At 51.3% G+C, this 24,278-nt stretch overlaps 8 protein-coding genes across 8 annotated transcripts; 5 read left to right on the top strand and 3 right to left on the bottom strand.

Annotated features, from left to right (window-relative positions):
- Window positions 1-396: 396 nt before the first annotated feature.
- Window positions 397-5,747, bottom strand: N7496_001060 (putative Ras GTPase activating protein; the record flags this gene model as incomplete). The annotated part of the gene is made up of 3 exons (XM_056693991.1): window positions 397-1,286; window positions 1,351-1,629; window positions 1,688-5,747. The coding sequence occupies 3 exons, from the start codon at window positions 5,745-5,747 to the stop codon at window positions 397-399; spliced, it is 5,229 nt and encodes a 1,742-aa protein (XP_056560720.1).
- Window positions 5,748-6,981: 1,234 nt separating this feature from the next.
- On the top strand, window positions 6,982-7,458 carry N7496_001059 (DUF952 domain-containing protein; the record flags this gene model as incomplete). Its single annotated transcript, XM_056693990.1, has 2 exons — window positions 6,982-7,273; window positions 7,367-7,458. The coding sequence occupies 2 exons, from the start codon at window positions 6,982-6,984 to the stop codon at window positions 7,456-7,458; spliced, it is 384 nt and encodes a 127-aa protein (XP_056560719.1).
- Window positions 7,459-7,601: 143 nt separating this feature from the next.
- N7496_001058 (oxidoreductase, short-chain dehydrogenase/reductase family) lies at window positions 7,602-8,886 on the bottom strand (the record flags this gene model as incomplete). Its single annotated transcript, XM_056693989.1, has 7 exons — window positions 7,602-7,639; window positions 7,737-7,891; window positions 7,952-8,095; window positions 8,151-8,315; window positions 8,378-8,578; window positions 8,640-8,759; window positions 8,816-8,886. 7 exons carry the CDS (start codon window positions 8,884-8,886, stop codon window positions 7,602-7,604), a joined length of 894 nt encoding a protein of 297 aa, XP_056560718.1.
- A 785-nt stretch (window positions 8,887-9,671) lies between these two features.
- On the top strand, window positions 9,672-11,593 carry N7496_001057 (putative IMP dehydrogenase; the record flags this gene model as incomplete). Its single annotated transcript, XM_056693988.1, has 3 exons — window positions 9,672-9,861; window positions 9,922-10,230; window positions 10,443-11,593. 3 exons carry the CDS (start codon window positions 9,672-9,674, stop codon window positions 11,591-11,593), a joined length of 1,650 nt encoding a protein of 549 aa, XP_056560717.1.
- A 596-nt stretch (window positions 11,594-12,189) lies between these two features.
- Window positions 12,190-13,390, top strand: N7496_001056 (uncharacterized protein; the record flags this gene model as incomplete). Its single annotated transcript, XM_056693987.1, has 3 exons — window positions 12,190-12,254; window positions 12,381-12,733; window positions 12,789-13,390. 3 exons carry the CDS (start codon window positions 12,190-12,192, stop codon window positions 13,388-13,390), a joined length of 1,020 nt encoding a protein of 339 aa, XP_056560716.1.
- A 310-nt stretch (window positions 13,391-13,700) lies between these two features.
- rps21 (40S ribosomal protein eS21) lies at window positions 13,701-14,259 on the top strand (the record flags this gene model as incomplete). Its single annotated transcript, XM_056693986.1, has 2 exons — window positions 13,701-13,732; window positions 14,025-14,259. 2 exons carry the CDS (start codon window positions 13,701-13,703, stop codon window positions 14,257-14,259), a joined length of 267 nt encoding a protein of 88 aa, XP_056560715.1.
- Window positions 14,260-15,441: 1,182 nt separating this feature from the next.
- On the bottom strand, window positions 15,442-17,057 carry N7496_001054 (phenylalanine--tRNA ligase subunit alpha; the record flags this gene model as incomplete). The annotated part of the gene is made up of 2 exons (XM_056693985.1): window positions 15,442-15,535; window positions 15,592-17,057. The coding sequence occupies 2 exons, from the start codon at window positions 17,055-17,057 to the stop codon at window positions 15,442-15,444; spliced, it is 1,560 nt and encodes a 519-aa protein (XP_056560714.1).
- Window positions 17,058-19,849: 2,792 nt separating this feature from the next.
- On the top strand, window positions 19,850-24,049 carry tcsC (putative two-component osmosensing histidine kinase (Bos1); the record flags this gene model as incomplete). Its single annotated transcript, XM_056693984.1, has 2 exons — window positions 19,850-23,947; window positions 24,023-24,049. 2 exons carry the CDS (start codon window positions 19,850-19,852, stop codon window positions 24,047-24,049), a joined length of 4,125 nt encoding a protein of 1,374 aa, XP_056560713.1.
- Window positions 24,050-24,278: the final 229 nt, after the last annotated feature.

Below are 24,278 nucleotides of genomic sequence, written 5' to 3'. Positions count from 1 at the left end.
GGGGGAGTCGGCTGGTTTCCAGCTGGCCGATTCCACTTGGATGCGCCACGCAGTCACGTGGCGGCCCCTGACCCCGGCTGGGCAGCAACCTTGTACAAGTCCTGAACTGTAAAAGTGACGATTCTGCCCGGCTTACCGAGATTGTCTACGGATCAGTGGTATGAACTGCTAGATGACTGGTCAAGGTCCTCAAGTTATTATGCAATTGTGTACATGTCATTCGGGTGCCCGTATAAACTGAGGCGCTATCGCTATCAAAGTCCAAAACGAAAGGAAAATACCCTAGGTATCTAAACAGAGAAGGAAAATATGAAAACGTAAAAAAAAAAAAAAAAATATCAATAAGAATGCTCCATCCGAATCAATCATCCCTCGTCATGTCCATCAACATAAGTTTTACTCGTTGTAGAATTTCTTCATGATCAAGTGCAGGAAGAGGTTGACGTTAACTCGCATCTGCCCGTCGAAGAAGTCCATAAATTGTGTGTTGTTGAACTGAGCTTGCAGCAGGTCGTCAAGTGGTACTTGAGCATTGGCTCCAGGGATCATCATGTTGCCGCTGCTCCCGTCAATGGTGAAAACTCCAACTTCGTTACTGGAGATGGTAAGATCCACTCGATCGTATTGTCGCTCGCTATACCCTTTCCACGCGACAAGTACACCTCGATCGGACAATGTGCGAGCGGAATACTTGTATGAACCAAACTTAAACACCTTGCCCGACTTTTGGAGCTCGCGCTGGTGATCCCACTGCTTGGTAAACGGCATGAGGAATCGCTTCTTGCCCTTTTTGTTCTGCAGCGTGATCATGGCCTGCTCAATGTAGTCATTGTAGGTCTTGAGCTGTTGATCCAGGTAGAGGGCTTGATCATTGAGGCGAGCCGAAGTCATTCGTGCGCCCTCTAGCTCACGCTCTCGCTGGATTCGGCGACGATGCTTGGTCCGGATGTCACTTGCGATGGCGTTCAGGAGGTCCTGGTAATGATTATGCCGACTGATCTTGCCGGCCTGCTCAAGGCGAAGAATATTCTCCAGAGCAATACCCTTGAGCTCTGCGTAGTCCATAGACCCGATGTCAATTAATGTGCTGGCCTCCGAGTAGGCACCCCGACGAGAGTTGTTTGTGCTCAACTCCTCCCGTACCAGAGTGTGCCACCGTTGTTGATCTTCGTCACTCGGGGGCTTAAGCATGATATCCATCAAGTTTGCTCCACTCTGGACGCGAATGATATAGAGGATGCATCGCTTGGTCTCCATGAATAGTGTCTTGATATCGGCTTCAGGGTCTGGGGGAAAAGATAATGGTCAGCTGGTTTGTTGTAACGGTTCATCATCTACACGGGTACATACCTTCGGTTTGGGCAAGTTTTGGGTTCAGGGTCAAATTGATTTCCGTGGAACTGACACCCATCAACTCGTTCTCGTTGTTCTTCACGTTTCCAAGATCCCGTACGAGCTGTTTGAGGAAGTCATCCGGGTGCGGACAAATGAACTCGATCTGAGAAGCTACAAGTTGGTGAATAGAGAAGATGTCGGACATCTTGATGTAAAGAGTGGGCTTGGCCTTGGCGTAGAGATCGTTGAACTCATCAATGTCAAAGTACGCTTCAGCATCTTGCACCGAGATCACTGTTTGAGGTTAGATCGTTGAAGGTAAAAGTGAAAGGAATGGATGATGTCAACTTACTTGACCCCCAAATCTGGCCGAGCCTCTGTATTGACTCGCCAATATAAGAGTTAAGAGGCTGAAGGTAGACGTTTTCGGCTCCAAAGAGTCTGCCAGAAGCCACCTGAGCTACGACCTTGGCGATCTCGCCGAGGTTTCTCTTTTGTTCCTGGGTCAGGCCCCGATCCACAACACCGTACTTCTCTGGCTCGAGTAGTGCAGGTTGGAAATAATTCTTCCACACCCAATGGCCAACAGTTTGTAGGACAAACCCAGGATCCTCGTTGGGGAAGCGCACGAGGAGATTCTCATACATTTGTTGCGCAAGATATCTGGTACCAAATGGCATGCGGTACAAGAACTCTTCGAAAGCAGCAAAAAATTGATCAGCAATGTCACGCAAATCTTGCAAGTGCTGAATGAACGTCTCTCGAGTCTCTGGATCTCTGATGGCTTCTTCTCGTGGGAGATCCGGTCGCCGACGGCTGCGTTGACCCGTGCGAAGCTCCTCATTGTTGATGGAAGAGCGGTAAATTTGAATCGGATCACTCTCAAGGTCAAGGTCAGGGTTATCGATGACGGACTCCTTCACCACTGTGCCCAGAACATCACGCATGAACTTCCGGTCCCGAGGTGATTTGGCATATGAGCCAAAGAGCTTGTTCCAGAACGCGTGAGAGCGCAAGTATTCGGGAAGTGCGGTGAACGTTTCAATGTCTTCCTTGACGGAGCGAGTAAGAAGCTTGACAAGGTAGTATTCTTCGCGCCTCTTTTGCGAGTAACCAAAGAGACCCATCATCAAATGTCTGATGCGCTCATACTCCTTGTCCGAAGTGTTGAGCTCACGAAGGCGACGGAACAGTCTGGCGAGGTATTGGGACTGAGTCTGTAGGAGGAAGAAGAACACTTGGTACTGGTCTAACTTCTTTCTCGATGTCTTGTTCAAAGCCTTGAGGTCGTAGGGATCTTTGGAAGAAATGTCGGTGTTGGACAGAAGATTGCCGATGTGGCCACCAAAGTGTTTTTGGTGCTTGACAACTTCATCCAGGGTGATCTTGTTCTTGACAAGCAAGGCAATCTTGATGTCGAGCTGGCTGATGTACTGTTCTGCAAGTTCGTTTTGGCGAACCTGCTGGACGACCACCTTCCGCAACCGCTCAAATTCGATCTCCTCATCGAAATCAAAGTCGCTGTCATTCAGAAGGTGGACGAAGCCCTTCACGGTACCGACAGGTGGGTTCTTGCCACTTGTCAAACTCTTGTATGCCTGGCCTTGAATGCGGCCTCTGATGACACTTTGGGCCTTGATGACCTTCTCCATGTTTTCATTATAGTGTCGGCGTCGCTCCTCAAAGCGATTGCGGATCAGGCTACCCCTGATATGGGCCTGGAGATCGATGATAAATTCTTCCTCGTCTTCCAGATCAGCCAATGCCTGGCCAACTTGCACCCGTAAGAGCATAGCCCTCGACAATGCTTGAAGTTCAACGACCTCCTCTTCACTATCTTCAAGTCGTGCCAGAAGTCCTCCAACCTCAATGCGAAGCAATGCGGCACGTGCAAGTGACTGGAGGCTCACAACCAACTGCTCGTGCTTCTCAAGTTCTCTTCGCTCTGCTGCTAGGTGGTTTCGTTGCAGGACACCTCTGATCTTCCCTTGCAAGTCCAGGATGACACTCTCTTCCTGTCTCAACGAAGCCTGCTGGTCTTCCAGGAATTTTCTGGTCGCCCTGCCCCTAAGAATACCTTGAAGAAGAGTGACAGCAGATTGATGCTCGGCCAACTCTGAGCGAAGAATTGAATTGCTCTGTCGAACAGCAGCACCCCGTACCATTGCCTGTAGCGCGGTACATTGGTGTTCAGTCTTCGACAGAGCCTCCAACAGCTGCACGTGGCGTTTCTTAGATGCCAGGGAGCGGATAGTGGATTGAAGGAAGGTGATGGTATCGGTTTCGTGTTGAAGAGACGTCTTCACTTGAGACATGTGCTGACGAGCGAGATTTCCTCTAATCACTGCCTGCAGTGATCTGACCGGGCTGCTAGCTTGTTCAACTTCCCGAGACTGGACGCTCCTTTGTTTTCGTTGCAAAGCACCACGGATTACCGCTTGAAGAGTCGTAACATCGTTTTCAGCATAACGCGTTTCTTCATATTGGTCGGAGACAATTTTGCGTTGCAAAGCACCACGGATTAACGCTTGAAGCGCCGTAACATCGTTTTCAGCATAGCGCGTTCCTTCATATTGGTCGGAGACAATTTTGCGTTGCAGAGCACCTCGAATGGCAGCTTGGAATTGCTTGATCCCATTCTCCTCCCGGCGAGCGCGTGTCTGCAAGAGTTGAGTTTCTGCCCGCGCTTTCGAAGCACGAATCAGGCTTTGGAGTTGAAGAACATCGGTCTCCTGCGCCTCCCGCCATTGCTTCTCACCATTTTGTCGTCGGCGCACAATGAACCCACGGCTAATGGCTTGCAGCTGGACGGCAAATTGACGCATACTCAGCCGATACTGACTGATTTGTCGGGCCCAGTCCCCACGTAGGCGTGCTTGCAAATCGATCAACAAAGGCTCGAAATCCCAAAGGTCATTCATCATGGTGCCGAGCTTCAACCGCAGCATGGCACCCTTGATCTGGGCCTGGAAGTCTACAATCGACTGTTCACTTTCGTGTAGCTCGCGGTCAATCCGCTCCTCCTCTGACTCGACGGGCTCCAGTTCAGGTTCAGGCTCCGCACCGAAATTCGCGGCCATGCCTGCAAAGCTAGGCATGCTGACACCCGCCTTATCCAGGCCCTTTTGAGTCTGTTCAAGCTCGTGGTGCTCGAATTCAAGCTGACCAACCAAATTGCCCATGCGGAAGTCCAACATACCATTCTTAAAAAGTAACCAGGACAATGCATGAATGCAATGGATGACCTTTGGGATATTCTTCTTCTCGTAAAGGTCAATGAGCTCAAAACGGAACAATTCGGGCAGCTCCACGTCATCAAGGAATCGGAAGAACAAGGCGATGTTATCGGAATGGCGATATTGTAGCTTGGCATGTCGGAAGATACGCAAGACTCGATCCGGATACATGGCCTGCACCACCTCGGCGAGCGTCACACCATCTCGCAGAGCCTCCTCCAGACCAACAATGGGTGGAATCTCTTTCTGAATCACACTTTCAATCCATTCTTTGGCTTCTCCAATGTGACAAAGATATTCGTAGGCCTGTAGGAATTGTCGCTGTTGATCCATCCAGTTTCCAGCAGCCCAGGACGACACCTTGGGCTTCTCTGGGGACACCGCGCCGGTTCGTCCGCCCGCGACAGAATCCGCACGCTTCAATCGTCGTCGCCCTTGCATTCCCACCACGGATTGTGTTGCCGCACCGAACTGGAAATCATCATTGTCGCCGGACTGTGCAATCTTGGACAGGGTTCTGAGATGACGCGTCGATGACTTTTGGAAGGTCTCGAGTTCTGGTGCCGACAAGGCGGTAGTAAGCTGTGGAGGGTGAGGGCTATTTGATAGCGTTTTCTGAGGTGACGAGGGTCGCGATGACCCCGGCGTAGGGGTGGGAGACAGATGTTGAGGCGTTGTACCCCTTGGCGGCGTTTGCGACTCGAATGCAGCTGCTCTGTGTCGAGGTGATTCGTTCTCCTTGAAATGCACACGAGGCGACTCTGGAGTACTAGGCCGGTGCTCCTTTCCGATTCGTGACTCGTCGATAGTATTGCTACGAGAGTGTCGATATGGGAGCGGCTTGGCTGCTGAGGGTATGATGTTGGGAGCCTGTTGGAGAGGTCGTAGGGACCGTCGGATGTTCTCATATGTCGTCCCGGCATTTGACCAGCTTCCACCTCCACTGGAATCCATTGTCGCTGGGCCCGTCTCACTCTTTCCTCGATGGTGGCCTAGGCTGCTCTGGATGGAGGCATTTGAGGAAACTGTGCTTGTCCGGCTGGGAGCAAAGGAGCTGGAGGCGACTGAGTAGGCCGACGAGTTGGTTGACGCGGTTGATCCGTGTCGCAGAGGACTAGTTGACTGCCCTGGAAAATCCGTCTGGGCGCGCTTGAGCGATGGAAATTGGCTCGACATCGCTATTACCGTTGCGACAGGAATGCAAAACGCGGTGCAAAGAAGTTATCGTTCTCGATTGACCGCATCCCTGCTCCTAAAGCAGAAGCGGGGGGCGTTGTTTAGTCCAATCCAGGCTCTCGTAGCCCGATGTCTTTGTTGATAGTGAATCCTCGGAATGTGAGCTCAAGCACGTAGTCGCATCCGTTTGGTGACTAGGGGAGAGAGTAGTTTCGAGACAGGGGAGGGGTAGTCGAAGAAATGGTGAGAACCCGAATAAGACACGGGCAGGAATTGATGAGGCAACTCCGATGATGGAATTCTTGTTGACGGTAGTCGGACGGTGGGGGGTAAACTGGGCAGGTGCGACCGGGATTCCCCAAGCCCAAACGGGACAGTCCCAAAACAAATCTCCCAGTCAGGTCTAGCGTCGATCAGGTGATCGCCGTCGATCCTCAGCCACTCTTTGCTTTCTCTTTCCGTCTCTTCTGGACTATCGGAACCTGGCTGGTCCGACTGATGCTTAATGAAGAGGTTGGCGAAAGCTTTCGGCTATGTTATGGCCATCAGATTTCTCTTTCCGTGTCTATCCCGTGTCGGACGTGTCAAACCAGGGCAGGATAGTTGCAGTCTTGGCGTTGGCCGAGATCGATTTGACCAGTTTGAGAGGGTCTCGTAGTCCCGTGCGACCATCGCCTTCTGCCCGCAGTCCACCCTGCCCCTCCCACTAACATGATACCCGATCGGTCAAACTCGGTTTGATTTGGTCTATAATCCACTCTATTCCTTATTATATTTGAATCTATATATCAAGTATGCTCTTAGTTGTAGCTTACAGATCTCTAGTAGACCATTCGATCTCTAATTGTGATCGTGAAGCACTACGTATATATATCCGGGGCCGCCGAAAGTTCGATATAACATAGCAAACCTATAGAAACCCAGATTCAAACCCATCAGTATTAGCTCATAGTTCCCACCTGGATCTTGAAACCAAGTAATTAGAAAATCTCCGCAAATATCACAACCTCCATCCATTTTACTACTCGATCGTTCATGGCTTATAGCTGCATGATTTTAAGTGTCTTGTCAGTCGAACCGCTAACCCCACCAACCTGGGGGATAACGCAAGAATCATGACATGGGCCCAACCGCAAAAACTTCCCGCTGTAACCAACCTTTCCTCTCAATTCTCTCTTAGTCCACTACCCATAGGTCCACCAGCCTTCAGCAGCTGCACTGTCAAATAACAATCATGGCGACACTCGAAACCCAGCCCAGATATATTTACAAGATCGTCCCCTCCACGGCCCCAGTCCGCGAGCCACTTCCCGATCGACTGCCAGTCAGCGAATTGGATCAGAACTCCGGATTTGTCCACCTCTCAATGGCATCGCAGGTGCCTAATACCCTGAAGTTCTTCTTTAGCGAGGAGCCACTCGTGTATATCCTACGCATTAACTATGCGGACGTGATCCAGGATATTCGTTGGGAGTCGCCAGACGGAAAAGTGTGCGGTCCTCGGCCGGGGAGAGGGACTATTCCCGGTAAGCCGGAATATTCGTTGGCTTTCCGTTTAACATAATAGTTTACTAACTCGGAGTTGAAATTATAGCACTTGTATAATGGACTCAAACTAGGCAAGGATGAAGTGGAGAGCATCGCGATTTGGCAGAATGATGGAGGATGGGATAAGGCCCTGGATGGCGCAAAGCCTTGGCTCGTGTACTGATAAAAATTCCATGATATTTTGGTTGATTACAATGACAATAGCTTCAGGAAAGAGGCGACGAGTGAAATCTAGTCTTCAACCACTCAATGAGTCTCAATACATTACTACTATCGGGTAGAATACCAAGCGCGCCAGTGAGGCATCTAGTCCCCGAGTGGATAACAGTGCAGAACCTGCCCGTCTACATATCAAAATTCAGATTAGCTTCATGCCGCGACAATGCAGACATCCTAACGACAGAGACGAGGAATCTTCGTTCAGTTTGGAAATGTACTTACAATACAGTGAAGCATCCGCACTCGCCAGGAATACGAAGCTGGTTGCAACCTCACTGGGCTGGCCGGGTCGACCTAGACCTGCTTTTGAACCCCAACCCTCCATTTGTTCAGCCTCACGGGTGTCAACTTGGATAGGTGTGTAGATTGCGCCTGGTCTGGACCAATCTTGAGTTTAGCCCTCGAACTTGATCGTAAATAAAGATAGCATTGCTTACGCAACGGCATTGACACGAATGCCTTTCGGGATCAAATGCGCCCCTAGCGATTTAGTGAAGCCGATGATGGCGCCTTTGGTTGCAGCGTAGTCGACCATTGTACCTGATCCTCGGAATGTTACGACAGAGGAAGTATTGATGATACTGATTGAATATGTGAGCGTCTTGCAAACCCAAGGGCTGAAAGGATCGGACGTACGAATCGCCTCGACACATATGAGGGAGAGCGAACTTCGCCATGGCAATCATCTGGATGATGTTGGTTTTAAAAATATCCTGTGTTTTCTCGAGATCAATCTCAGAGAAATCCTTGCAAATGTATTGTTTCGACGCATTATTGATGAGTACGTTGACTTTGCCGAACCTATATGAGCCCAAGAGTCAGCATGTCGTTATCACAGGGGAGAAGAAGCATTGTTCTCATACTTTGCTACATGCTTCTCCACGGCCTCACGGCAAAAATCCAGGTCTCTCAAGTCTCCGCAGATAAGAAGGCAATGGACACCCTCCTTCTCCACCAGGTCTTTGGTGGTCTCTGCATCCACTTGCTCTGCCGGGAGAAATACAATGCTGATATCAGCTCCCTCTCTTGCCATTAGAATGGCAACCGAGCGGCCAATTTCAGAGCTAAGCCGAGATTAGATATTGTGGAAATGAAATAGCTTATAATATTCAAGGGCTATCATACTCCCCTCCAGTGATGAGAGCCTTCTTCCCTTTGAGTTTCCCCGAACCGGCATACTCAACAAAGTCCCCTGGTCCTTCCAATTTGCTCGACTCGCTCGGGAATGCTAATTTACTCTCCAGACTGGATTGATTCAGCTCAAGTGATACACAGATGGAACATATGCTCATAGGTCTTACCCAGGCTTCGATTGACTTTGTGCTACTGGTGACGCCTTGAACGCACCATGCTCACCCATTGGAGATGACATCTTGCGGCGATAATATTGTGACTTTCCCCACAATTAGTGTAGAATAAAAGCAAAATGAGGTTGAGTGATTGTGAAAGGAGTAAATTGTCCATTCGAAAAGAATTCCCAGAGAAAGACGACTATATTACTCTCTACCAGGATGTCGTCATTGTGTTGTAGGAACCCGGACCTGGGAGCAAATGACCTATTTGCCAATTTTATACCACCTTATTTGTTGTTTACCCATGGATCAGGTATAAGGAACTTAATGCGGGCAGTTTCTACTTCGGTCAACGAGTCTGTTAGTACTTGTGCCTGGCCTATATCATGGGGTATTTGGGTTTCTTCTTGATGTGGACATGTTTGCCTGGGAGTATAAATTTTGAGCTATAAACTCTAGCCTAGTTGCACTTTATATGGGTTATCTAGCTGAACAGTCCTATTTCCAATCTATAGAACCCGTGGTTAGCTAACTACCTACTCTTCCTCTCCTCTTACTCGGTCATCGTCATCATTCCTAAGCAGCCAGTCCTCACCGCCCGACGGAAACTCGGTAACCAGCCAATGGCCGTCGTGAGGGGTGAAAAAAGCTTGAGCGCTAGTCCCAAAGTGGGAAAGGGCCGCTGGTCGCAGAAAAAAAGAAAAGGAAGAGACTGCCCGCTCGAACTTTTTCTTCTTCTTTCTTTTCTTTGGGAAAGCTGGTCTCTCTCCATCAACAGATTGTTTGTCTTCTGTTGATCAATCTTCTCTTTTTTTTTCTTGGATACCCCATATTCTCTGATTTCAGAGTCTCATTCTTTTCAAATATGCCCATTACCAACAAGGACGCCACGCCTGGTGCTGCCATGAAGGCCGAGATCGAGGACTACACCAAGGCCCTCGAGGTCGTGAAGACCTACACCAACCAGGATGGTCTCGATGTGGACACCCTGCTGGACTCGGACAAGCACGGAGCTCTGACCTACAATGACTTCCTGCTCCTGCCTGGTTATATCGGTAAGCTGGACAGATTCGAGGATTTGGCGAGGCCTATGTGTTAATGATGCCGATTAATAGGCTTCCCTGCCTCCGATGTTAGCCTGGATACCCCAATTACCAAGCGCATCACCCTGAAGGCTCCTCTTGTGTCCTCTCCCATGGACACCGTCACCGAGCACAACATGGCTATCCACATGGCCCTGCTCGGTGGTCTTGGTGTCATCCACCACAACTGCGCTCCTGAGGACCAGGCCGAGATGGTCCGCAAGGTGAAGAGATACGAGAACGGTTTCATCCTGGACCCCGTTGTTCTCTCCCCCAAGGCTACCGTTGGAGAGGCCAAGGACCTGAAGGCCCAGTGGGGTTTCGGTGGCTTCCCCGTCACTGGTAAGTTGACTGAAAAAAATTTTCCGCTTCACCCAACATTGCCCCACCTTTTGCATGATGAACAAACCTTTTCATTATAACTTTCGTTCCACTGGCAGCAACGAGAGTTGCACTGTAGAGAAACTTTTTATCTGATCTTGTCCCCAACAAACTCAATGTGTTTCACTCACAATGTTCACTTGGCCTGAATGCTAACGATGACTCTGTGACAGAGAACGGTACCCTTCGCTCCAAGCTGATTGGTATGGTCACTTCCCGTGACATCCAGTTCCACAAGGACCTTGATGAGCCCGTCACTGCCATCATGGCCACTGATCTGGTCACTGCCCCTGCCGGTACCACTCTTGCCGAGGCCAACGAGGTCCTCCGTCAGTCCAAGAAGGGCAAGCTGCCCATCGTTGATGCCTCTGGCAACCTCGTCTCTCTCCTTTCCCGCTCCGATCTGATGAAGAACCTCCACTACCCCCTTGCCTCTAAGCTCCCCGACTCCAAGCAGCTCATCTGTGCTGCTGCCATTGGTACTCGTGAGGAGGACAAGTACCGCCTCAAGCTGCTTGTCGAGGCCGGTCTGGACATTCTTATCCTGGACTCTAGCAACGGCAGCAGCATGTACCAGATTGACATGCTCAAGTATGTCAAGAAGGAGTTCCCCCAGATTGATGTCATCGCTGGTAACGTTGTTACCAAGGAGCAGGCTGCTATGCTTATTGCCGCCGGTGCCGATGGCCTGAGAATTGGCATGGGTGCCGGTAGTGCTTGCATTACCCAGGAGGTTATGGCCGTCGGTCGTCCCCAGGCTGCCGCCGTCCGCAGCGTGTCCGCTTTCGCTGCTCGCTTCGGCGTTCCCTGCATTGCCGATGGTGGTGTCCAGAACATCGGTCACATCGTCAAGGGTCTGGCCCTTGGCGCTAGCACCGTCATGATGGGTGGTCTTCTGGCCGGTACCACCGAATCCCCCGGCGAGTACTTCGTCAGCAACGAGGGTCAGCTCGTCAAGTCTTACCGTGGTATGGGCAGTATTGCCGCCATGGAGGACCGCAAGGCCGGTGGTAACAGCAAGGACAACAAGGCCAACAAGGCCAGCAACGCTGGTACCGCTCGCTACTTCTCTGAGAACTCCCGCGTCCTGGTCGCCCAGGGTGTCGCTGGCTCCGTCCTGGACCGCGGCTCCGTCAACAAGTTCATCCCCTACCTCGTTACCGGTGTCCAGCACTCCCTGCAGGATATGGGTGTCAAGTCTCTTGATGAGCTGCACGACGGTGTCAACAAGGGTCTTGTTCGCTTCGAGATGCGTAGCGCTAGCGCCCAGGTCGAGGGTAACGTCCACGGCCTGCACAGCTACGACAAGAAGCTTTACGCGTAAATGCAAAATTTTTTTGAATGATGGATGGTTTTTCCCCGCTGTGAATATGACTTGAGAGGGAATTTCCGCATGATGCTACGGGTTCGAAAATAACAAAAATGGGGTATGATAAGGGCTGGAGTTAGATTCGAGGAGTTACGCTTTTTATTTAATGAGCATATATTGTTCCAACGAGTTACTCGTTTATTCTATGCAAACTTCATCCACATTCGTAGCTGTTGCACTGTAGTATGCTTGAGAAGTAACCGAAGCCGAAGCACATGGCGAGGCATGTCGGCTAGCACCGATGTGGTCAAGGCGGGCGCGGGGTACAGGGATAAGCCTAGGCTCTCGGGTCAATGATCATTTGACTATAAACACCCCCAAGGGCAAAGCTATACCGGCGCTGGGAGATGTCTATCATACTTCCCAAGTCCCTCTGCAGCCGCTGGTTAGCATCTGTCTTTGCACAGCCACTCAGGATTCGACAATCCCGGTTACCATCCTCCATCCCTCGGCCTTGGCTAGTATTACCGAACGGAAGCCGACGAGATTCTTCTGCTAGAGGTTACTCAACAAGTTCAATCCCAGCCACATCTTCACCTCAAGTTCACAAAATGCCGCGCGCGAAAGGCGATAGCGAGGGGAAGAAACAGCCTGCATTGGCTCGGCCCAGCTCTAGGTAAGCCATTACCTGGCGGCTATGCTCGCATCGCGCAGTTCATGTCCCGGTTAAGCGGAACAGAAGGTCACCCTCAAAAGACCGCGTTTTTGAGAAGCGAAGAACTTTGTACTAACAATGTATTAGTGTGATTCTGGTCTCGCCCAAGAACGAGATCCTGCTTCTTCATCGGGTTAAGACATCGACTTCGTTCGCGTCTGCCCATGTCTTCCCTGGTGGAAACCTGTCTAGCCAAGATGGTCCATGCCCGCCTGTAGAAGACCTCTCTAGGCATGAAGATGGCCCTCATTACCGACGGGCAGCAATTCGAGAGCTGTTTGAGGAGAGTGGAATTCTCCTTGCCAAAGATGGGAGCTCGGGCAAGATGCTTGTTGTTGATGAAGCAACACGTGAGCAAGGTCGAAAACTCATTCATCAGAATAAAGTCACATTCGACGAGTGGCTGAAGCAGCAACATCCCAATGCTGAGCCTGATACAGGTTAGTGGTTATTCTTAACACCCCGGTTACTCGGCCCCTAGCTAACATGTGAAAGACCAATTGATCCCCTTCAGCCGCTGGGTTACTCCAACTACGAACCCCAGGCGCTATACAACTCAAATGTATATCTACTTTATGCCACTTCCCGTGAATGCGGATAAGAAATTACTGGACGAGCTGCCAAAGGAAGGCGAGCGTGAAGAAATCCAAGTCCCCTCCAGCGATGGTGGAATTGAGGTCACAGAAGCACAGTTCCTCCCAGCGGCGGAGTGGCTGCGTCGCGCACAAAGTGCAGAGATCATCCTCTTCCCACCTCAATTCCTCCTACTGCACTTGGTGTCTGGCTTCCTTGACAAGGACCCTCGATCGGGTATTTCTGTGGAGGAAATGGAAAAACGCCGAGCAGGCCTGGTCGAGTTCGTGCACTCGGGCTCACCCGCTTGGACACACAAGTGCATTTCACCCAAGATGATGAAAGTCATGGAGGATGGACGTGCAGTTCTAGCGCTACATGATCCGGGTCTTGAGTTGAAGGGGTCTAACCGACGAGGCGAGTCGGAGTATGTCGTTCTTGTGCGGTTTACCAAGGGAACTGCGAGGGAGGTGACCGTGGCCTGGAGGAAGGATATCTTCAAAGAAGAGCGGAGTAATCTTTAGACTATACATCCGTCCAGTCTCTGCTCCCATAAATTCTATCTACATAGTATAGATTAGAAGAATACTACTGTACTTGTACATGTCCTGATCAGGCGAATCCGAAAGTATGGGTCCACAATATTGCCACGGCCGTAGATAAGGGTATAGTGGTAAATCTACGCCCACCGCCTTCCGGCCACGCCAGCCCTCGACAAATGGTCACATGACCCACACAAATCATTTGAGTCTTTGATTTTATGGGCCACCGAAAAACCCACCACCTCCAACCTCACCGTCGCCCGTCGAAACCCCCCATACACAATCAGCCAAAATGGAGAACGAGAAGGGAGAGATCGTCGATCTGTACGTGCCTTTATCCTCGAATTCGCTTTCGTCATCATCTACTCGGTGTCCTGTGTCTGGTTGTCTGCATCTACGAAACCTCGCGGCTCCGATTTCGCTGCGCAAAGCGATGGAATAATCGGGGACTGTTCGAAACGAACTGGAAAAACCAAACACCCTGGCGAAAATTCTGCGACTTCAGTGCGAGCAACCAGGACCAGGACACCCATTGGATCATGGAGGGAACAATTATTCGATATCGAATATGTTGAACATGCAAGAAACTAACGTCTTCTTCTTCTCTTCTCAACAGCTACGTGCCCCGCAAGTGCAGCGCCACCAACCGCATCATCAAGGCCAACGACCACGCCTCTGTCCAGATCTCCGTCGGCAAGGTTGACGAGAACGGCCGCTACACCGGCGAGAACCAGACCTACGCCATGTGCGGTTTCATCCGTGCCCGCGGTGAGAGCGACGACTCCCTCAACCGCCTCGCCCAGCGTGACGGTTACCTCAAGAACGTGTGGACCGCCTCCCGCCAGCGCTAAATTTGCCCGCTGAGGTGTGGTTTGCATTGGAGGGTGTTGACGGGTTGATATGATGTGAGTGATTTACTCGATATACGCATGTCTGTCTGTCTATACGGGGTGCTGACCATTGTGCAATAGAACGAACTGTGACTTAGATCGGTCCAGTTTGAAGGATCGGTTATGAGAAAAAAGGGGAGGAGGAGTACTAATGATGTCTCCTTCGGTTTTGAATTTTTTCTTTCCTTCGGGAGGGAGCCCTGTTTTCCTACTGTCCTATCTATCGAAATGAAAAATGGAATCGACGACTTCATGGGTCCGGTTTTCTTTTAACGATTGCCACCCGTTCAATCTTCCCTTCGCCCTTGCTTTGCTCTTTCCGATAGATATGACTCGGGAAGCGACATCCTTCTCGAGTCTTCAATCCGCCAGCACCCAGCCAAAAGGGAGGGGGAAAAAACGAAAGTTAACAAAAAATGAATTCAAAAAAGCCTAAAAAAAGACCACAGCCCTTTCCTATTTTACTTCTTGACTTGCATACACCGGCACATCAAGGCTTCCTCACCCCTGTGGACTCGGAAACCGGGTTGCTCACGCGATCTGTGATTCTGATGTCTGCTTGCCATGGGCGAGGAAGTAGAAATAGCACATCCAGCCGAATATTATATCCAAAACCCGCCTTCTGAAGAGCCACCGTTGCAGAGATCCATGTACTGGGGCACAGATACGGGTGGGACATCCCTTTTGTAGATAACTCGTGTAGTTTGAGTTGTTCGAGTGATTGGCTTGTCGTCTTTCTATTTCTCTCATAGTAGGTAGGTAATCATGCAATTATGATGAAGCTTTCCGGTATCATACGCTTGTTCTCAGTAAAGTTTCTTAGGAACTCAATACAGGTAGTCAGGATTATGGCAATATCTGAGCTTGCACTTCCAGTGTCTTCCTTCCATACATCCTAGTCGTTATCTAAGACGTATCTACTGTGTTCCACGATGCTCTGTTAGGGGTTTTAATTCATTTCTCCTCATCCATCATGACATGCAATACGTTGTCGTCCACATGAACTCGTGATTTAAGTAGACTCCCTGGGATTCATAATCCCAAGGCTTCCACAGACCAAGACACAATTGATAAAGAAAAAAACAAGGTTTTTAATCTATGAACAAGCAAATCACCCAGGTCTCGTTAGGTCTGAGCTTCTTTTTACTCCTTCTCCAGACGCACAGCCGGGTTGGTCTCGATGAAGTTCAGATCGACCTTGTGGCCAAGCAGCTCACGAATGTTGCTGACACCGTACCTGAAGAAGAGGTTAGAATACTTGTCACTTAGAAATGAACGCCGTGAGGGACTTACTTAATCATGGTAGGACGCTCCAGACTCAATCCCCAACCGTAAACTCTCATATCCTTGGGGATACCCATGGACTCCAGCATCTCAGGCCGGAACATACCACTGTTACCAATCTCCACCCACTTACCCAGACCCTCGTGGTAACCGAAGATCTCCATACTAGGCTCGGTGTAAGGGTTGTAAGCAGGCTTGAAGCGGAGCTGGTGAATGCCCATCTTGGCGAAGAAGACCTCCATGAAGCCAATCAGACCACCCAGAGTGAGGCCAAAGTCGGCAATGACACCCTCAATCTGGTGGAACTCTGCCAAGTGAGTGGCATCGACGGCCTCGTTTCGGAAGACACGATCGATACTGAAGAAGCGGGCCGGCCGCGGGTTGGCGGCGAGCTTGTGCAGCACGTACGCCGAGATGGAGGTGGTGTGGGTGCGGAGCACGAGACGGAGAGACTCATCGGCGTTCCAGGGGTAGCGGTAGCCGATAGAGCCGAACTTGCCGTGCTCGTGGACCTCGTGCACGTTATCCCAGTACTGCTGGTAGTCCACGGCGGGCGTGTCCTTGGTTGCTTGCGAGGCAGGCTGGGCGGCCTTGGGGCGGTGCGGGTCGTTGAGGGGATCCTCGCGAGGGGGGTCGGCCTTGAGAGGGTCGGCGATATAGAAGGTATCTTGAAGGTCACGAGCAGGGTGTTGCTGGGGCACGAAGAGGGCGTCGAAGTTCCAGAAGCCGGTCTCGACGTAGCGGTTGGTCGGCATCTCCTCGAAACCCATCTCGAAGAAGATGTTGCGGAACTCCGCGCGCACCTTGTTCAGCGGGTGCAGCGTACCGGCAGGAGTGATGGCACCCTTGGCGTTGAAGTTGTAGGGCTTCAGCTGGGCAGTCTTCCAGGAGCCGTCGGCGAGCATCTCGGGGGTGAGGTCGGTCTCCTCCTTGACGAACTCTCGGGCATACTTGGGACCCTTGGAGATCTTGTAGGCGATGTCCTTGGAGGCGGAGACCAATTTCCTCCGCTTGAGGTCGGCGAGGGCCTTCGCATCGCTTACGGTCTTGGTCTTTTGCACGGCGAGCAGTTGCTCACGGGTCTCGTCGACGATAGTCTCCTTGACAGCACGCAGCTTATCATTGTCCTTCTTAATCCAACCGCGCTTGAAGGCATTGCCCTGGCCAACCTTGGCATTGTCCTTCCCCACCAGGCCCGGCAAGTCGCTAATCTTCAGGCCGTCGAGAGCGGCGACGACAGCGGCAAAGACCTTGGCCTCGTGACTGCCATTGGCGGCAATCTCTTCACCCTCGGAGGTGAGCACAATGACTTCCTTCTCCAGAGTCTCATATTCAATCATCTGTCGCGACCCCAGGCGGTCCAGCGCACTTTTGACATTCGATGAGGGGTGGGAGGGGAAGGCTTCGTTGGAAAAGATGGGCGCATCGGACACGGACAGGGCGTCCAGGACGGGCTTTGTGAGGTCGGACGCCATGACTGCAGCCGTATCCTGCAGAGGGATATTTTTGGCGAAAAGCGGTTTGGAGAGGAGGGGAATCGGTCTTTTGCGGTGCCGGCCAAAAATCACGATGACTCTTTTCCCAGTATCGGATTCCGGCGAGGCACAGCGACCACTTCTGCCGTTTCACCCCGCCATCGGGTGCCTCAGTCCACACTTTCTGGCCGGAGTATATGGTAGCAGCATAGTCGAAGTGATCGTTTACCGTCCTGAGGCTAAGAAGTTTCAGAATGCCTTCAGTCATGAAGTACAGTATAATAAATTCTGCACATACTGTCCATCAGTAGGAGTAAACTTGAATCACCATCCTATCCTAGTCTAAGGTCTCGTCATACAATTGTCTACCTAGACACCTAAAAGAGTTAGGTGTCTAGGTTTTCGAGGTACTAATCCTCAGCTAGTTACCTGCATTTTATTGATTTGTCGTTTCCCAATGCCGCCCATCTCGAGTACATACTAATAGTCACTAGATGCCTGTGTAAGGCTGTAAGTCCTCTCCAGATCCCGACAGTAAGATTCGGGCGATCTATCGATCGGACAGATAGTGACTGAGTACCTCCGCCCCGGCCTTATCATCGCCTATTTCTCCCTGATTTTCTCTGACATACACCGTGTTAGACGCTAAGTTATTCAACTGGCTGAGGATTGACCGCTGGATGCATAGTCTTCATTTATCTCCGAGTTAATCCCTGCGGTCAGTGTGTTTGCCCTCAACATTTGTTCGTTGCCCATTCGTCAGGGCGCTGCGCTGTCACGTCGTCGTTGCAAAAGTACTCTCCCAACGTCGGTCAGCAGTATATGCACCATGACTCCAGGATGAGATCATCTATTCTCCTTAATACTTGATCCTGAGAGCAAGATCGGCCATTTTTATGAATCCAGTGACCGGGGAACAGCCCTCTCGGATCTCCGGCGGTCAAGGATTCCCCAAGCGCAAGGGCTTCACAAGAGAGACGGGGGATTCTCTCAGGTACGAGTACCGTTGGAACCTTACTCCAGGCCGAAATACAAAATTATGATCCATAAAACGGGGGAGTCTGGCACCACCAATCGCTTGCGACCGTAGAGGCTCAGAAAACGGCTCAGCCACAGGCTCGTTACCGAGGTGGGATCAACCTTGTTCAGTCAGCAGCGGTCAATCAGTCAGTTTTCAATCTGTTCAATTCCAGTATGGGGCTGTGGCACAACCTCCCCGAGACAACGAACCTCCCGAGTCCACTTTTCACTGGCTCGCACTAAGGTTCGTCGACTGGATCTTCCCCACTTGGTTTACCCAGAGGACCATTGGGCGTTGACTCTTTCTCCTATCGGACTGCTCTGTCAGGGTGTGTGTGTCTCTTGAGCGCCGCACATTCTCTGGCTAACTGGCTTGCCAAGGAGTTTCTCCTAAAGAGCCACGGTGGTAGACAATATAATCAAGTATTCAAGAGGGTCAGAAGGAAGGGGGTTGATAGATCATTGAAGCCCGGGGTCAAGATTTTGAAGCCCTGCGATCGCCACTAGGCGAACATAGTTTCAGCGATGATCCTCACGCTTTTCAGCCCGGTCATTTGCAGAGCGGGCCCAAGGGAGGACGGCAGAGGCTCTTTAGGGGTGTGTCGTATCCAGGAGGTCTGGTGTATGGGAGTGTGTAGACGGGTTGGAATACTCGGAGTCGATATCACTGGAAGATTGGCCGACCATAGTTATATAACGGGTTACCTATTGAAGTCGTCTGATAAATACCCTGGTTCTGCGGGTGAACTCTATCGTCGTGCATTTCTGTCCGTGCGTTGGCATCACTTGCAAGTCGGAGTCGGAGTCACTTGGACAGGCTCATGCAAACGCCGTTATACAGAGAGAGCATTGGTTTTTTCTGCGGTAAATGTGGATGTGAATAAATGGTGGACGAAGTGTTCCCCTAAGATTGGGTAAACACGTTTGAATCCGAACCTAATAATAATCGAAGACTCACGATTAAAAGAGTGATATTAAGTAACTATAGTAGTAGTAGTTAGCTAACTAGTAGTTATGTTATAGCACTACTAGAAAGAACTAAAGACCCTCTCCTCTCTTTCTCTCTCCACCGTTTCCCAAAAAATCCTAAAAAATCTAAGCAGCCCATCGGCATCGCCGCCCCTTTTGAAATATTCTTCTCCCCCCTCCAAGTGATTCTGATCGGCTCTCCCTCCACTTTGGGATCGTTTCGTCCTTCCCCTCCCCTGGGAATTGTAATCTGCCGGATCCTCAGATTCCCTCTGCCTTTTTCTTTTCTTCCCATACCTTATTTCCCTGGCCTTCCACTTCCCCCGCAAAGAACGCGTCGCTTACATAACCGCCCGGGCGTCCGTTCTCCCCTCCCCCTTCGTCCTGAACGTCCTGAACTCCTTCTCTCTCTCAGGGTTCCCTTTCGACATCTTCGATTTCCCCCGAGTCACTCGGGACGTCCCTGGACAAGTCCCTCATCGTCGTCCCGCCAAAGAATACCCTGGAACATCTGGAATCGCCTCATGTTGCTCTAACCAGCTCGTTGGATCTGTCGTGTCAGGAACCCGTCCCAGTAAGTTTGTTGCTCGTCTTGGACTCCGCTTCGGCGTTCGACCGTCCCGAACTCCCTTTTTTTTTGGGCAGGATGGTTCCCCATCCTAGCCCAACAACACCTCATGGTGTCAAAGGAGAGAGCTCTTGGTTTGCAGAGTCTCCCGGACAGACGACGCGAGAACTTGGAGTTCTGGCTTCTGTATATCATCACGGCCCTGGATGATCGACTAACCAGGTCTTAGGGCACAATGACTGGTGCGGACGAGACTCTTGTGGCCGCGACGGCGGTGCTGCAGTCTCTCGCGAGAGACGAGCCCACCACCGGCTCTGCATCCCCTCCCTTTGATTTCGAATTTCCCTCGTCCAACGGTGCGAAATCCTCCAAACTGCCCGGGGACCCCAGCCCAGCAAAGGTCGCCTTCGAAGCCGAGTTGGAGGCCTTGGTGCGCCGCGTGCACCACCTGGAATTCCAAGCTGTCAGTCATCACAAACTCCCCGACAATCCCCAGCAGACCACCGCGTCTGCCATCGGATCCAACGAGAAGGACCCTGATTTTCTGTGGACCTTCGGGCTCGATCGCTTGTCGTCCGGTCAAGGTTCTGACTCTTCTTATTGCCTCACACAGCAGCAAAAACTGAATCAACCCGATCGGCGACAGCGGACCCCATCGGGCCCCGAAGAAAAATCCCCTCGTCCACCCCAACAACCCGCCCCGACAGGAGACCTTGATGAAGACGATACCGACGAGGAGGATGAGACCGGTGCCACACGTGTGGTGCGCGAGGAGGACATCAGCATCCTTCGTAATCATGTGCAAAAGCAAGCTGAGGAGATTAGCTTCCAGAAGGATATCATAGCACAGGTTCGCGACGAGTTGCAGAAGCAGGAAGAGCACACCCGCCGTGCGCTCACCAAGGTCGAAAACGAAGACGTCGTCTTGCTCGAACGGGAGCTTAGGAAGCACCAGCAGGCTAACGAAGCCTTCCAAAAGGCCTTACGAGAGATCGGTGGCATCATCACGCAAGTTGCCAATGGTGATCTCTCGATGAAGGTTCAGATCCACCCCTTGGAGATGGACCCCGAAATCGCCACATTCAAACGCACCATCAACACCATGATGGACCAGCTGCAAGTCTTTGGTAGCGAAGTGTCTCGAGTCGCCCGCGAAGTCGGAACGGAGGGTATTCTCGGTGGTCAAGCTCAAATCACCGGTGTCCACGGTATCTGGAAGGAGCTCACGGAGAACGTCAACATCATGGCCAAGAATTTGACCGATCAGGTGCGAGAAATCGCGGCCGTCACCACAGCCGTCGCCCACGGTGATCTGAGTCAGAAGATCGAGAGTCGTGCTCAGGGTGAAATCTTGGAACTGCAACAAACGATCAACACCATGGTGGATCAACTTCGGACCTTTGCCACGGAAGTCACTCGAGTCGCACGCGATGTCGGTACGGAAGGTGTACTAGGAGGTCAGGCTCAAATCGAAGGTGTTCAAGGAATGTGGAACGAACTCACAGTCAATGTCAACGCCATGGCCAATAATCTTACCACACAAGTGCGTGATATCGCCACTGTCACCAAGGCCGTCGCCAAGGGTGACCTGACGCAGAAGGTGCAAGCTAACTGCCGTGGAGAAATCGCTGAACTGAAAAACATTATCAACTCCATGGTGGATCAACTCCGACAGTTCGCGCAGGAAGTCACCAAGATCGCCAAGGAAGTCGGTACCGATGGTGTCCTTGGTGGCCAAGCCACCGTGAATGATGTGGAAGGCACCTGGAAGGATCTCACCGAGAATGTCAACCGCATGGCCAACAACCTGACCACTCAGGTGCGTGAGATTGCCGATGTCACCACGGCCGTCGCAAAGGGCGATTTGACCAAAAAGGTCACTGCCAACGTGCAGGGTGAGATACTAGATCTCAAGAGTACCATCAACGGTATGGTGGATCGTCTGAACACGTTCGCTTTCGAGGTCAGCAAGGTCGCACGTGAGGTCGGCACCGATGGTACCCTTGGAGGTCAGGCCAAGGTGGACAATGTAGAAGGAAAGTGGAAGGATCTCACCGATAATGTGAACACCATGGCACAGAATTTGACGTCCCAGGTGCGAAGTATCTCGGACGTGACGCAAGCTATTGCCAAGGGTGACCTTAGCAAGAAGATCGAGGTGCACGCTCAGGGAGAGATTTTGACCCTCAAGGTAACCATCAATCACATGGTGGGTCGTTTGGCCAAGTTCGCAACAGAACTGAAGAAGGTCGCTCGCGATGTGGGTGTCGATGGAAAGATGGGTGGTCAAGCAAACGTGGAGGGCATCGCAGGAACCTGGAAGGAAATCACCGAGGACGTGAATACCATGGCCGAAAACCTCACGTCTCAAGTTCGTGCGTTTGGTGAGATTACTGATGCCGCCACGGATGGTGATTTCACCAAGCTCATCACTGTCAACGCTTCGGGTGAAATGGACGAACTGAAGCGAAAGATCAATAAGATGGTTTCCAACCTACGAGACAGTATTCAAAGGAACACCGCCGCCAGGGAGGCTGCCGAGCTTGCCAATCGCACCAAATCCGAGTTCCTGGCCAACATGTCTCACGAGATCCGAACTCCAATGAACGGTATCATTGGTATGACCCAGCTTACGCTGGATACCGACGATCTGAAGCCGTACACGCGGGAGATGCTGAACGTGGTTCACAACCTGGCAAACAGTTTGCTCACAATCATTGATGATATTCTTGATATCTCAAAGATTGAAGCCAACCGGATGGTCATCGAGAGCATTCCATTCACTGTTCGCGGTACTGTGTTCAACGCACTGAAGACTCTGGCTGTGAAGGCGAATGAGAAGTTCTTGAGCCTCACTTACCAGGTCGATAACACGGTTCCCGATTATGTCATTGGTGATCCCTTCCGTCTGCGCCAAATCATTCTCAACTTGGTTGGTAACGCGATCAAGTTCACTGAGCATGGTGAAGTGAAACTCACCATCCGCAAGTCTGATCGTGAGCAATGCACCACCGACGAATACGCCTTTGAGTTCTCCGTCTCCGACACCGGTATTGGTATTGAGGAGGATAAGTTGGACTTGATCTTTGACACTTTCCAACAAGCAGATGGTTCAACCACCCGTAGGTTCGGTGGTACCGGTCTCGGTCTGTCGATCTCTAAACGCCTGGTGAATCTCATGGGTGGTGACGTCTGGGTTACCTCCGAGTATGGACATGGTAGTACCTTCCACTTCACTTGCGTGGTGAAGCTTGCCGACCAGTCCCTGAACGTCATTGCTTCTCAGCTTCTGCCATACCGGAACCATCGGGTGCTCTTCATCGACAAGGGTCAGAACGGTGCCCAGGCCACGAATGTCATGAAGATGCTCAAGCAGATCGAACTGGAGCCTTTGGTGGTGCGCAACGAAGAGCATGTTCCGCCGCCCGAGATCCAAGATCCCTCCGGAAAGGAGTCTGGACATGCATACGATGTCATCATCGTAGACTCTGTGGACACTGCTCGCATCTTGCGCACATTCGACGAGTTCAAGTACATCCCCATTGTTCTTGTCTGTCCTTTGGTCTGCGTCAGCTTGAAGTCCGCCTTGGATCTTGGTATCAGCTCTTACATGACAACGCCTTGCCAGCCTATCGATATGGGTAATGGCATGCTCCCTGCGTTGGAGGGTCGGTCGACCCCGATCACCACCGATAACTCCCGTTCATTCGACATCCTTCTGGCTGAGGACAATGATGTCAACCAGCAGCTCGCCATGAAGATACTCCAACGACACAACCACAATGTCTTTGTCGTTGGTAACGGCCTGGAGGCTGTGGAGGCTGTCAAGAAGCGCCGATATGATGTGATTCTGATGGATGTTCAGATGCCTGTCATGGGCGGTTTCGAGGCCACTGGCAAGATTCGAGAATATGAACGTGAGAGCGGCCTTCAGCGAACTCCGATTATCGCGCTTACTGCACACGCCATGTTGGGTGATCGCGAGAAGTGTATCCAGGCTCAAATGGATGAGTACTTGTCCAAGCCGCTCAAGCAGAACCAGATGATGCAGACCATTCTCAAGTGTGCAACCCTTGGTGGCTCGCTGCTGGAGAAGAGCAAGGAGTCTCGAATTTCGAGCAGTGGTGAAATGCATCCCATCCACTCATCCGTTCCTGACAATCAAAACCAGCAGCAGCAGCAACAACAACAACAGCGGTCCCAGAAGCAACAAGCGTTGCCTTCACCACCGCGGCCTGCTATGGAGGCCCGGGCAATCTCCACCACCGGTCCTATTGGCCGCGGCAGTGTTGCGGAGCCTGAAGATAAGGATGAGGAGATGATCGACGATCGGGTACGTTAGCATGTCTGCTTGAAAGACTTGGTTCCGGACCAATCCCCGGCTAACCGTTTCTTCTTTCACAAACAGACATTGCTGCGATCCAACAGTACCTGAGCTGTCGTTTGCATACACTGAACATTTCCCTGCCCTGCAAATTGGCCAGATGTTTGCGGTGTGGCCTGTTGATACCCTGTCCATATGAATCTTTCAACTGCTTCTTTTATCATTTCATTTCTTATTCATGGTGGCGAATCAGAACTCTCACGGATTTTCTGCTTTATTCCCACTTCCCGTTATCTGCTCATACCCGCGTACTTCATTCTTATCCTTCCTCCGTTGTCTT

The sequence above is a fragment of the Penicillium cataractarum genome, assembly GCF_028827025.1.
Source record: "Penicillium cataractarum strain IBT 29864 chromosome Unknown utg000001l, whole genome shotgun sequence".
NCBI classification, from domain to species: Eukaryota; Fungi; Ascomycota; class Eurotiomycetes; order Eurotiales; family Aspergillaceae; genus Penicillium; species Penicillium cataractarum.
The sequence above is the reverse complement of the archived record's forward strand: the minus strand, read 5'-3'. Positions and strand labels throughout refer to the sequence as shown.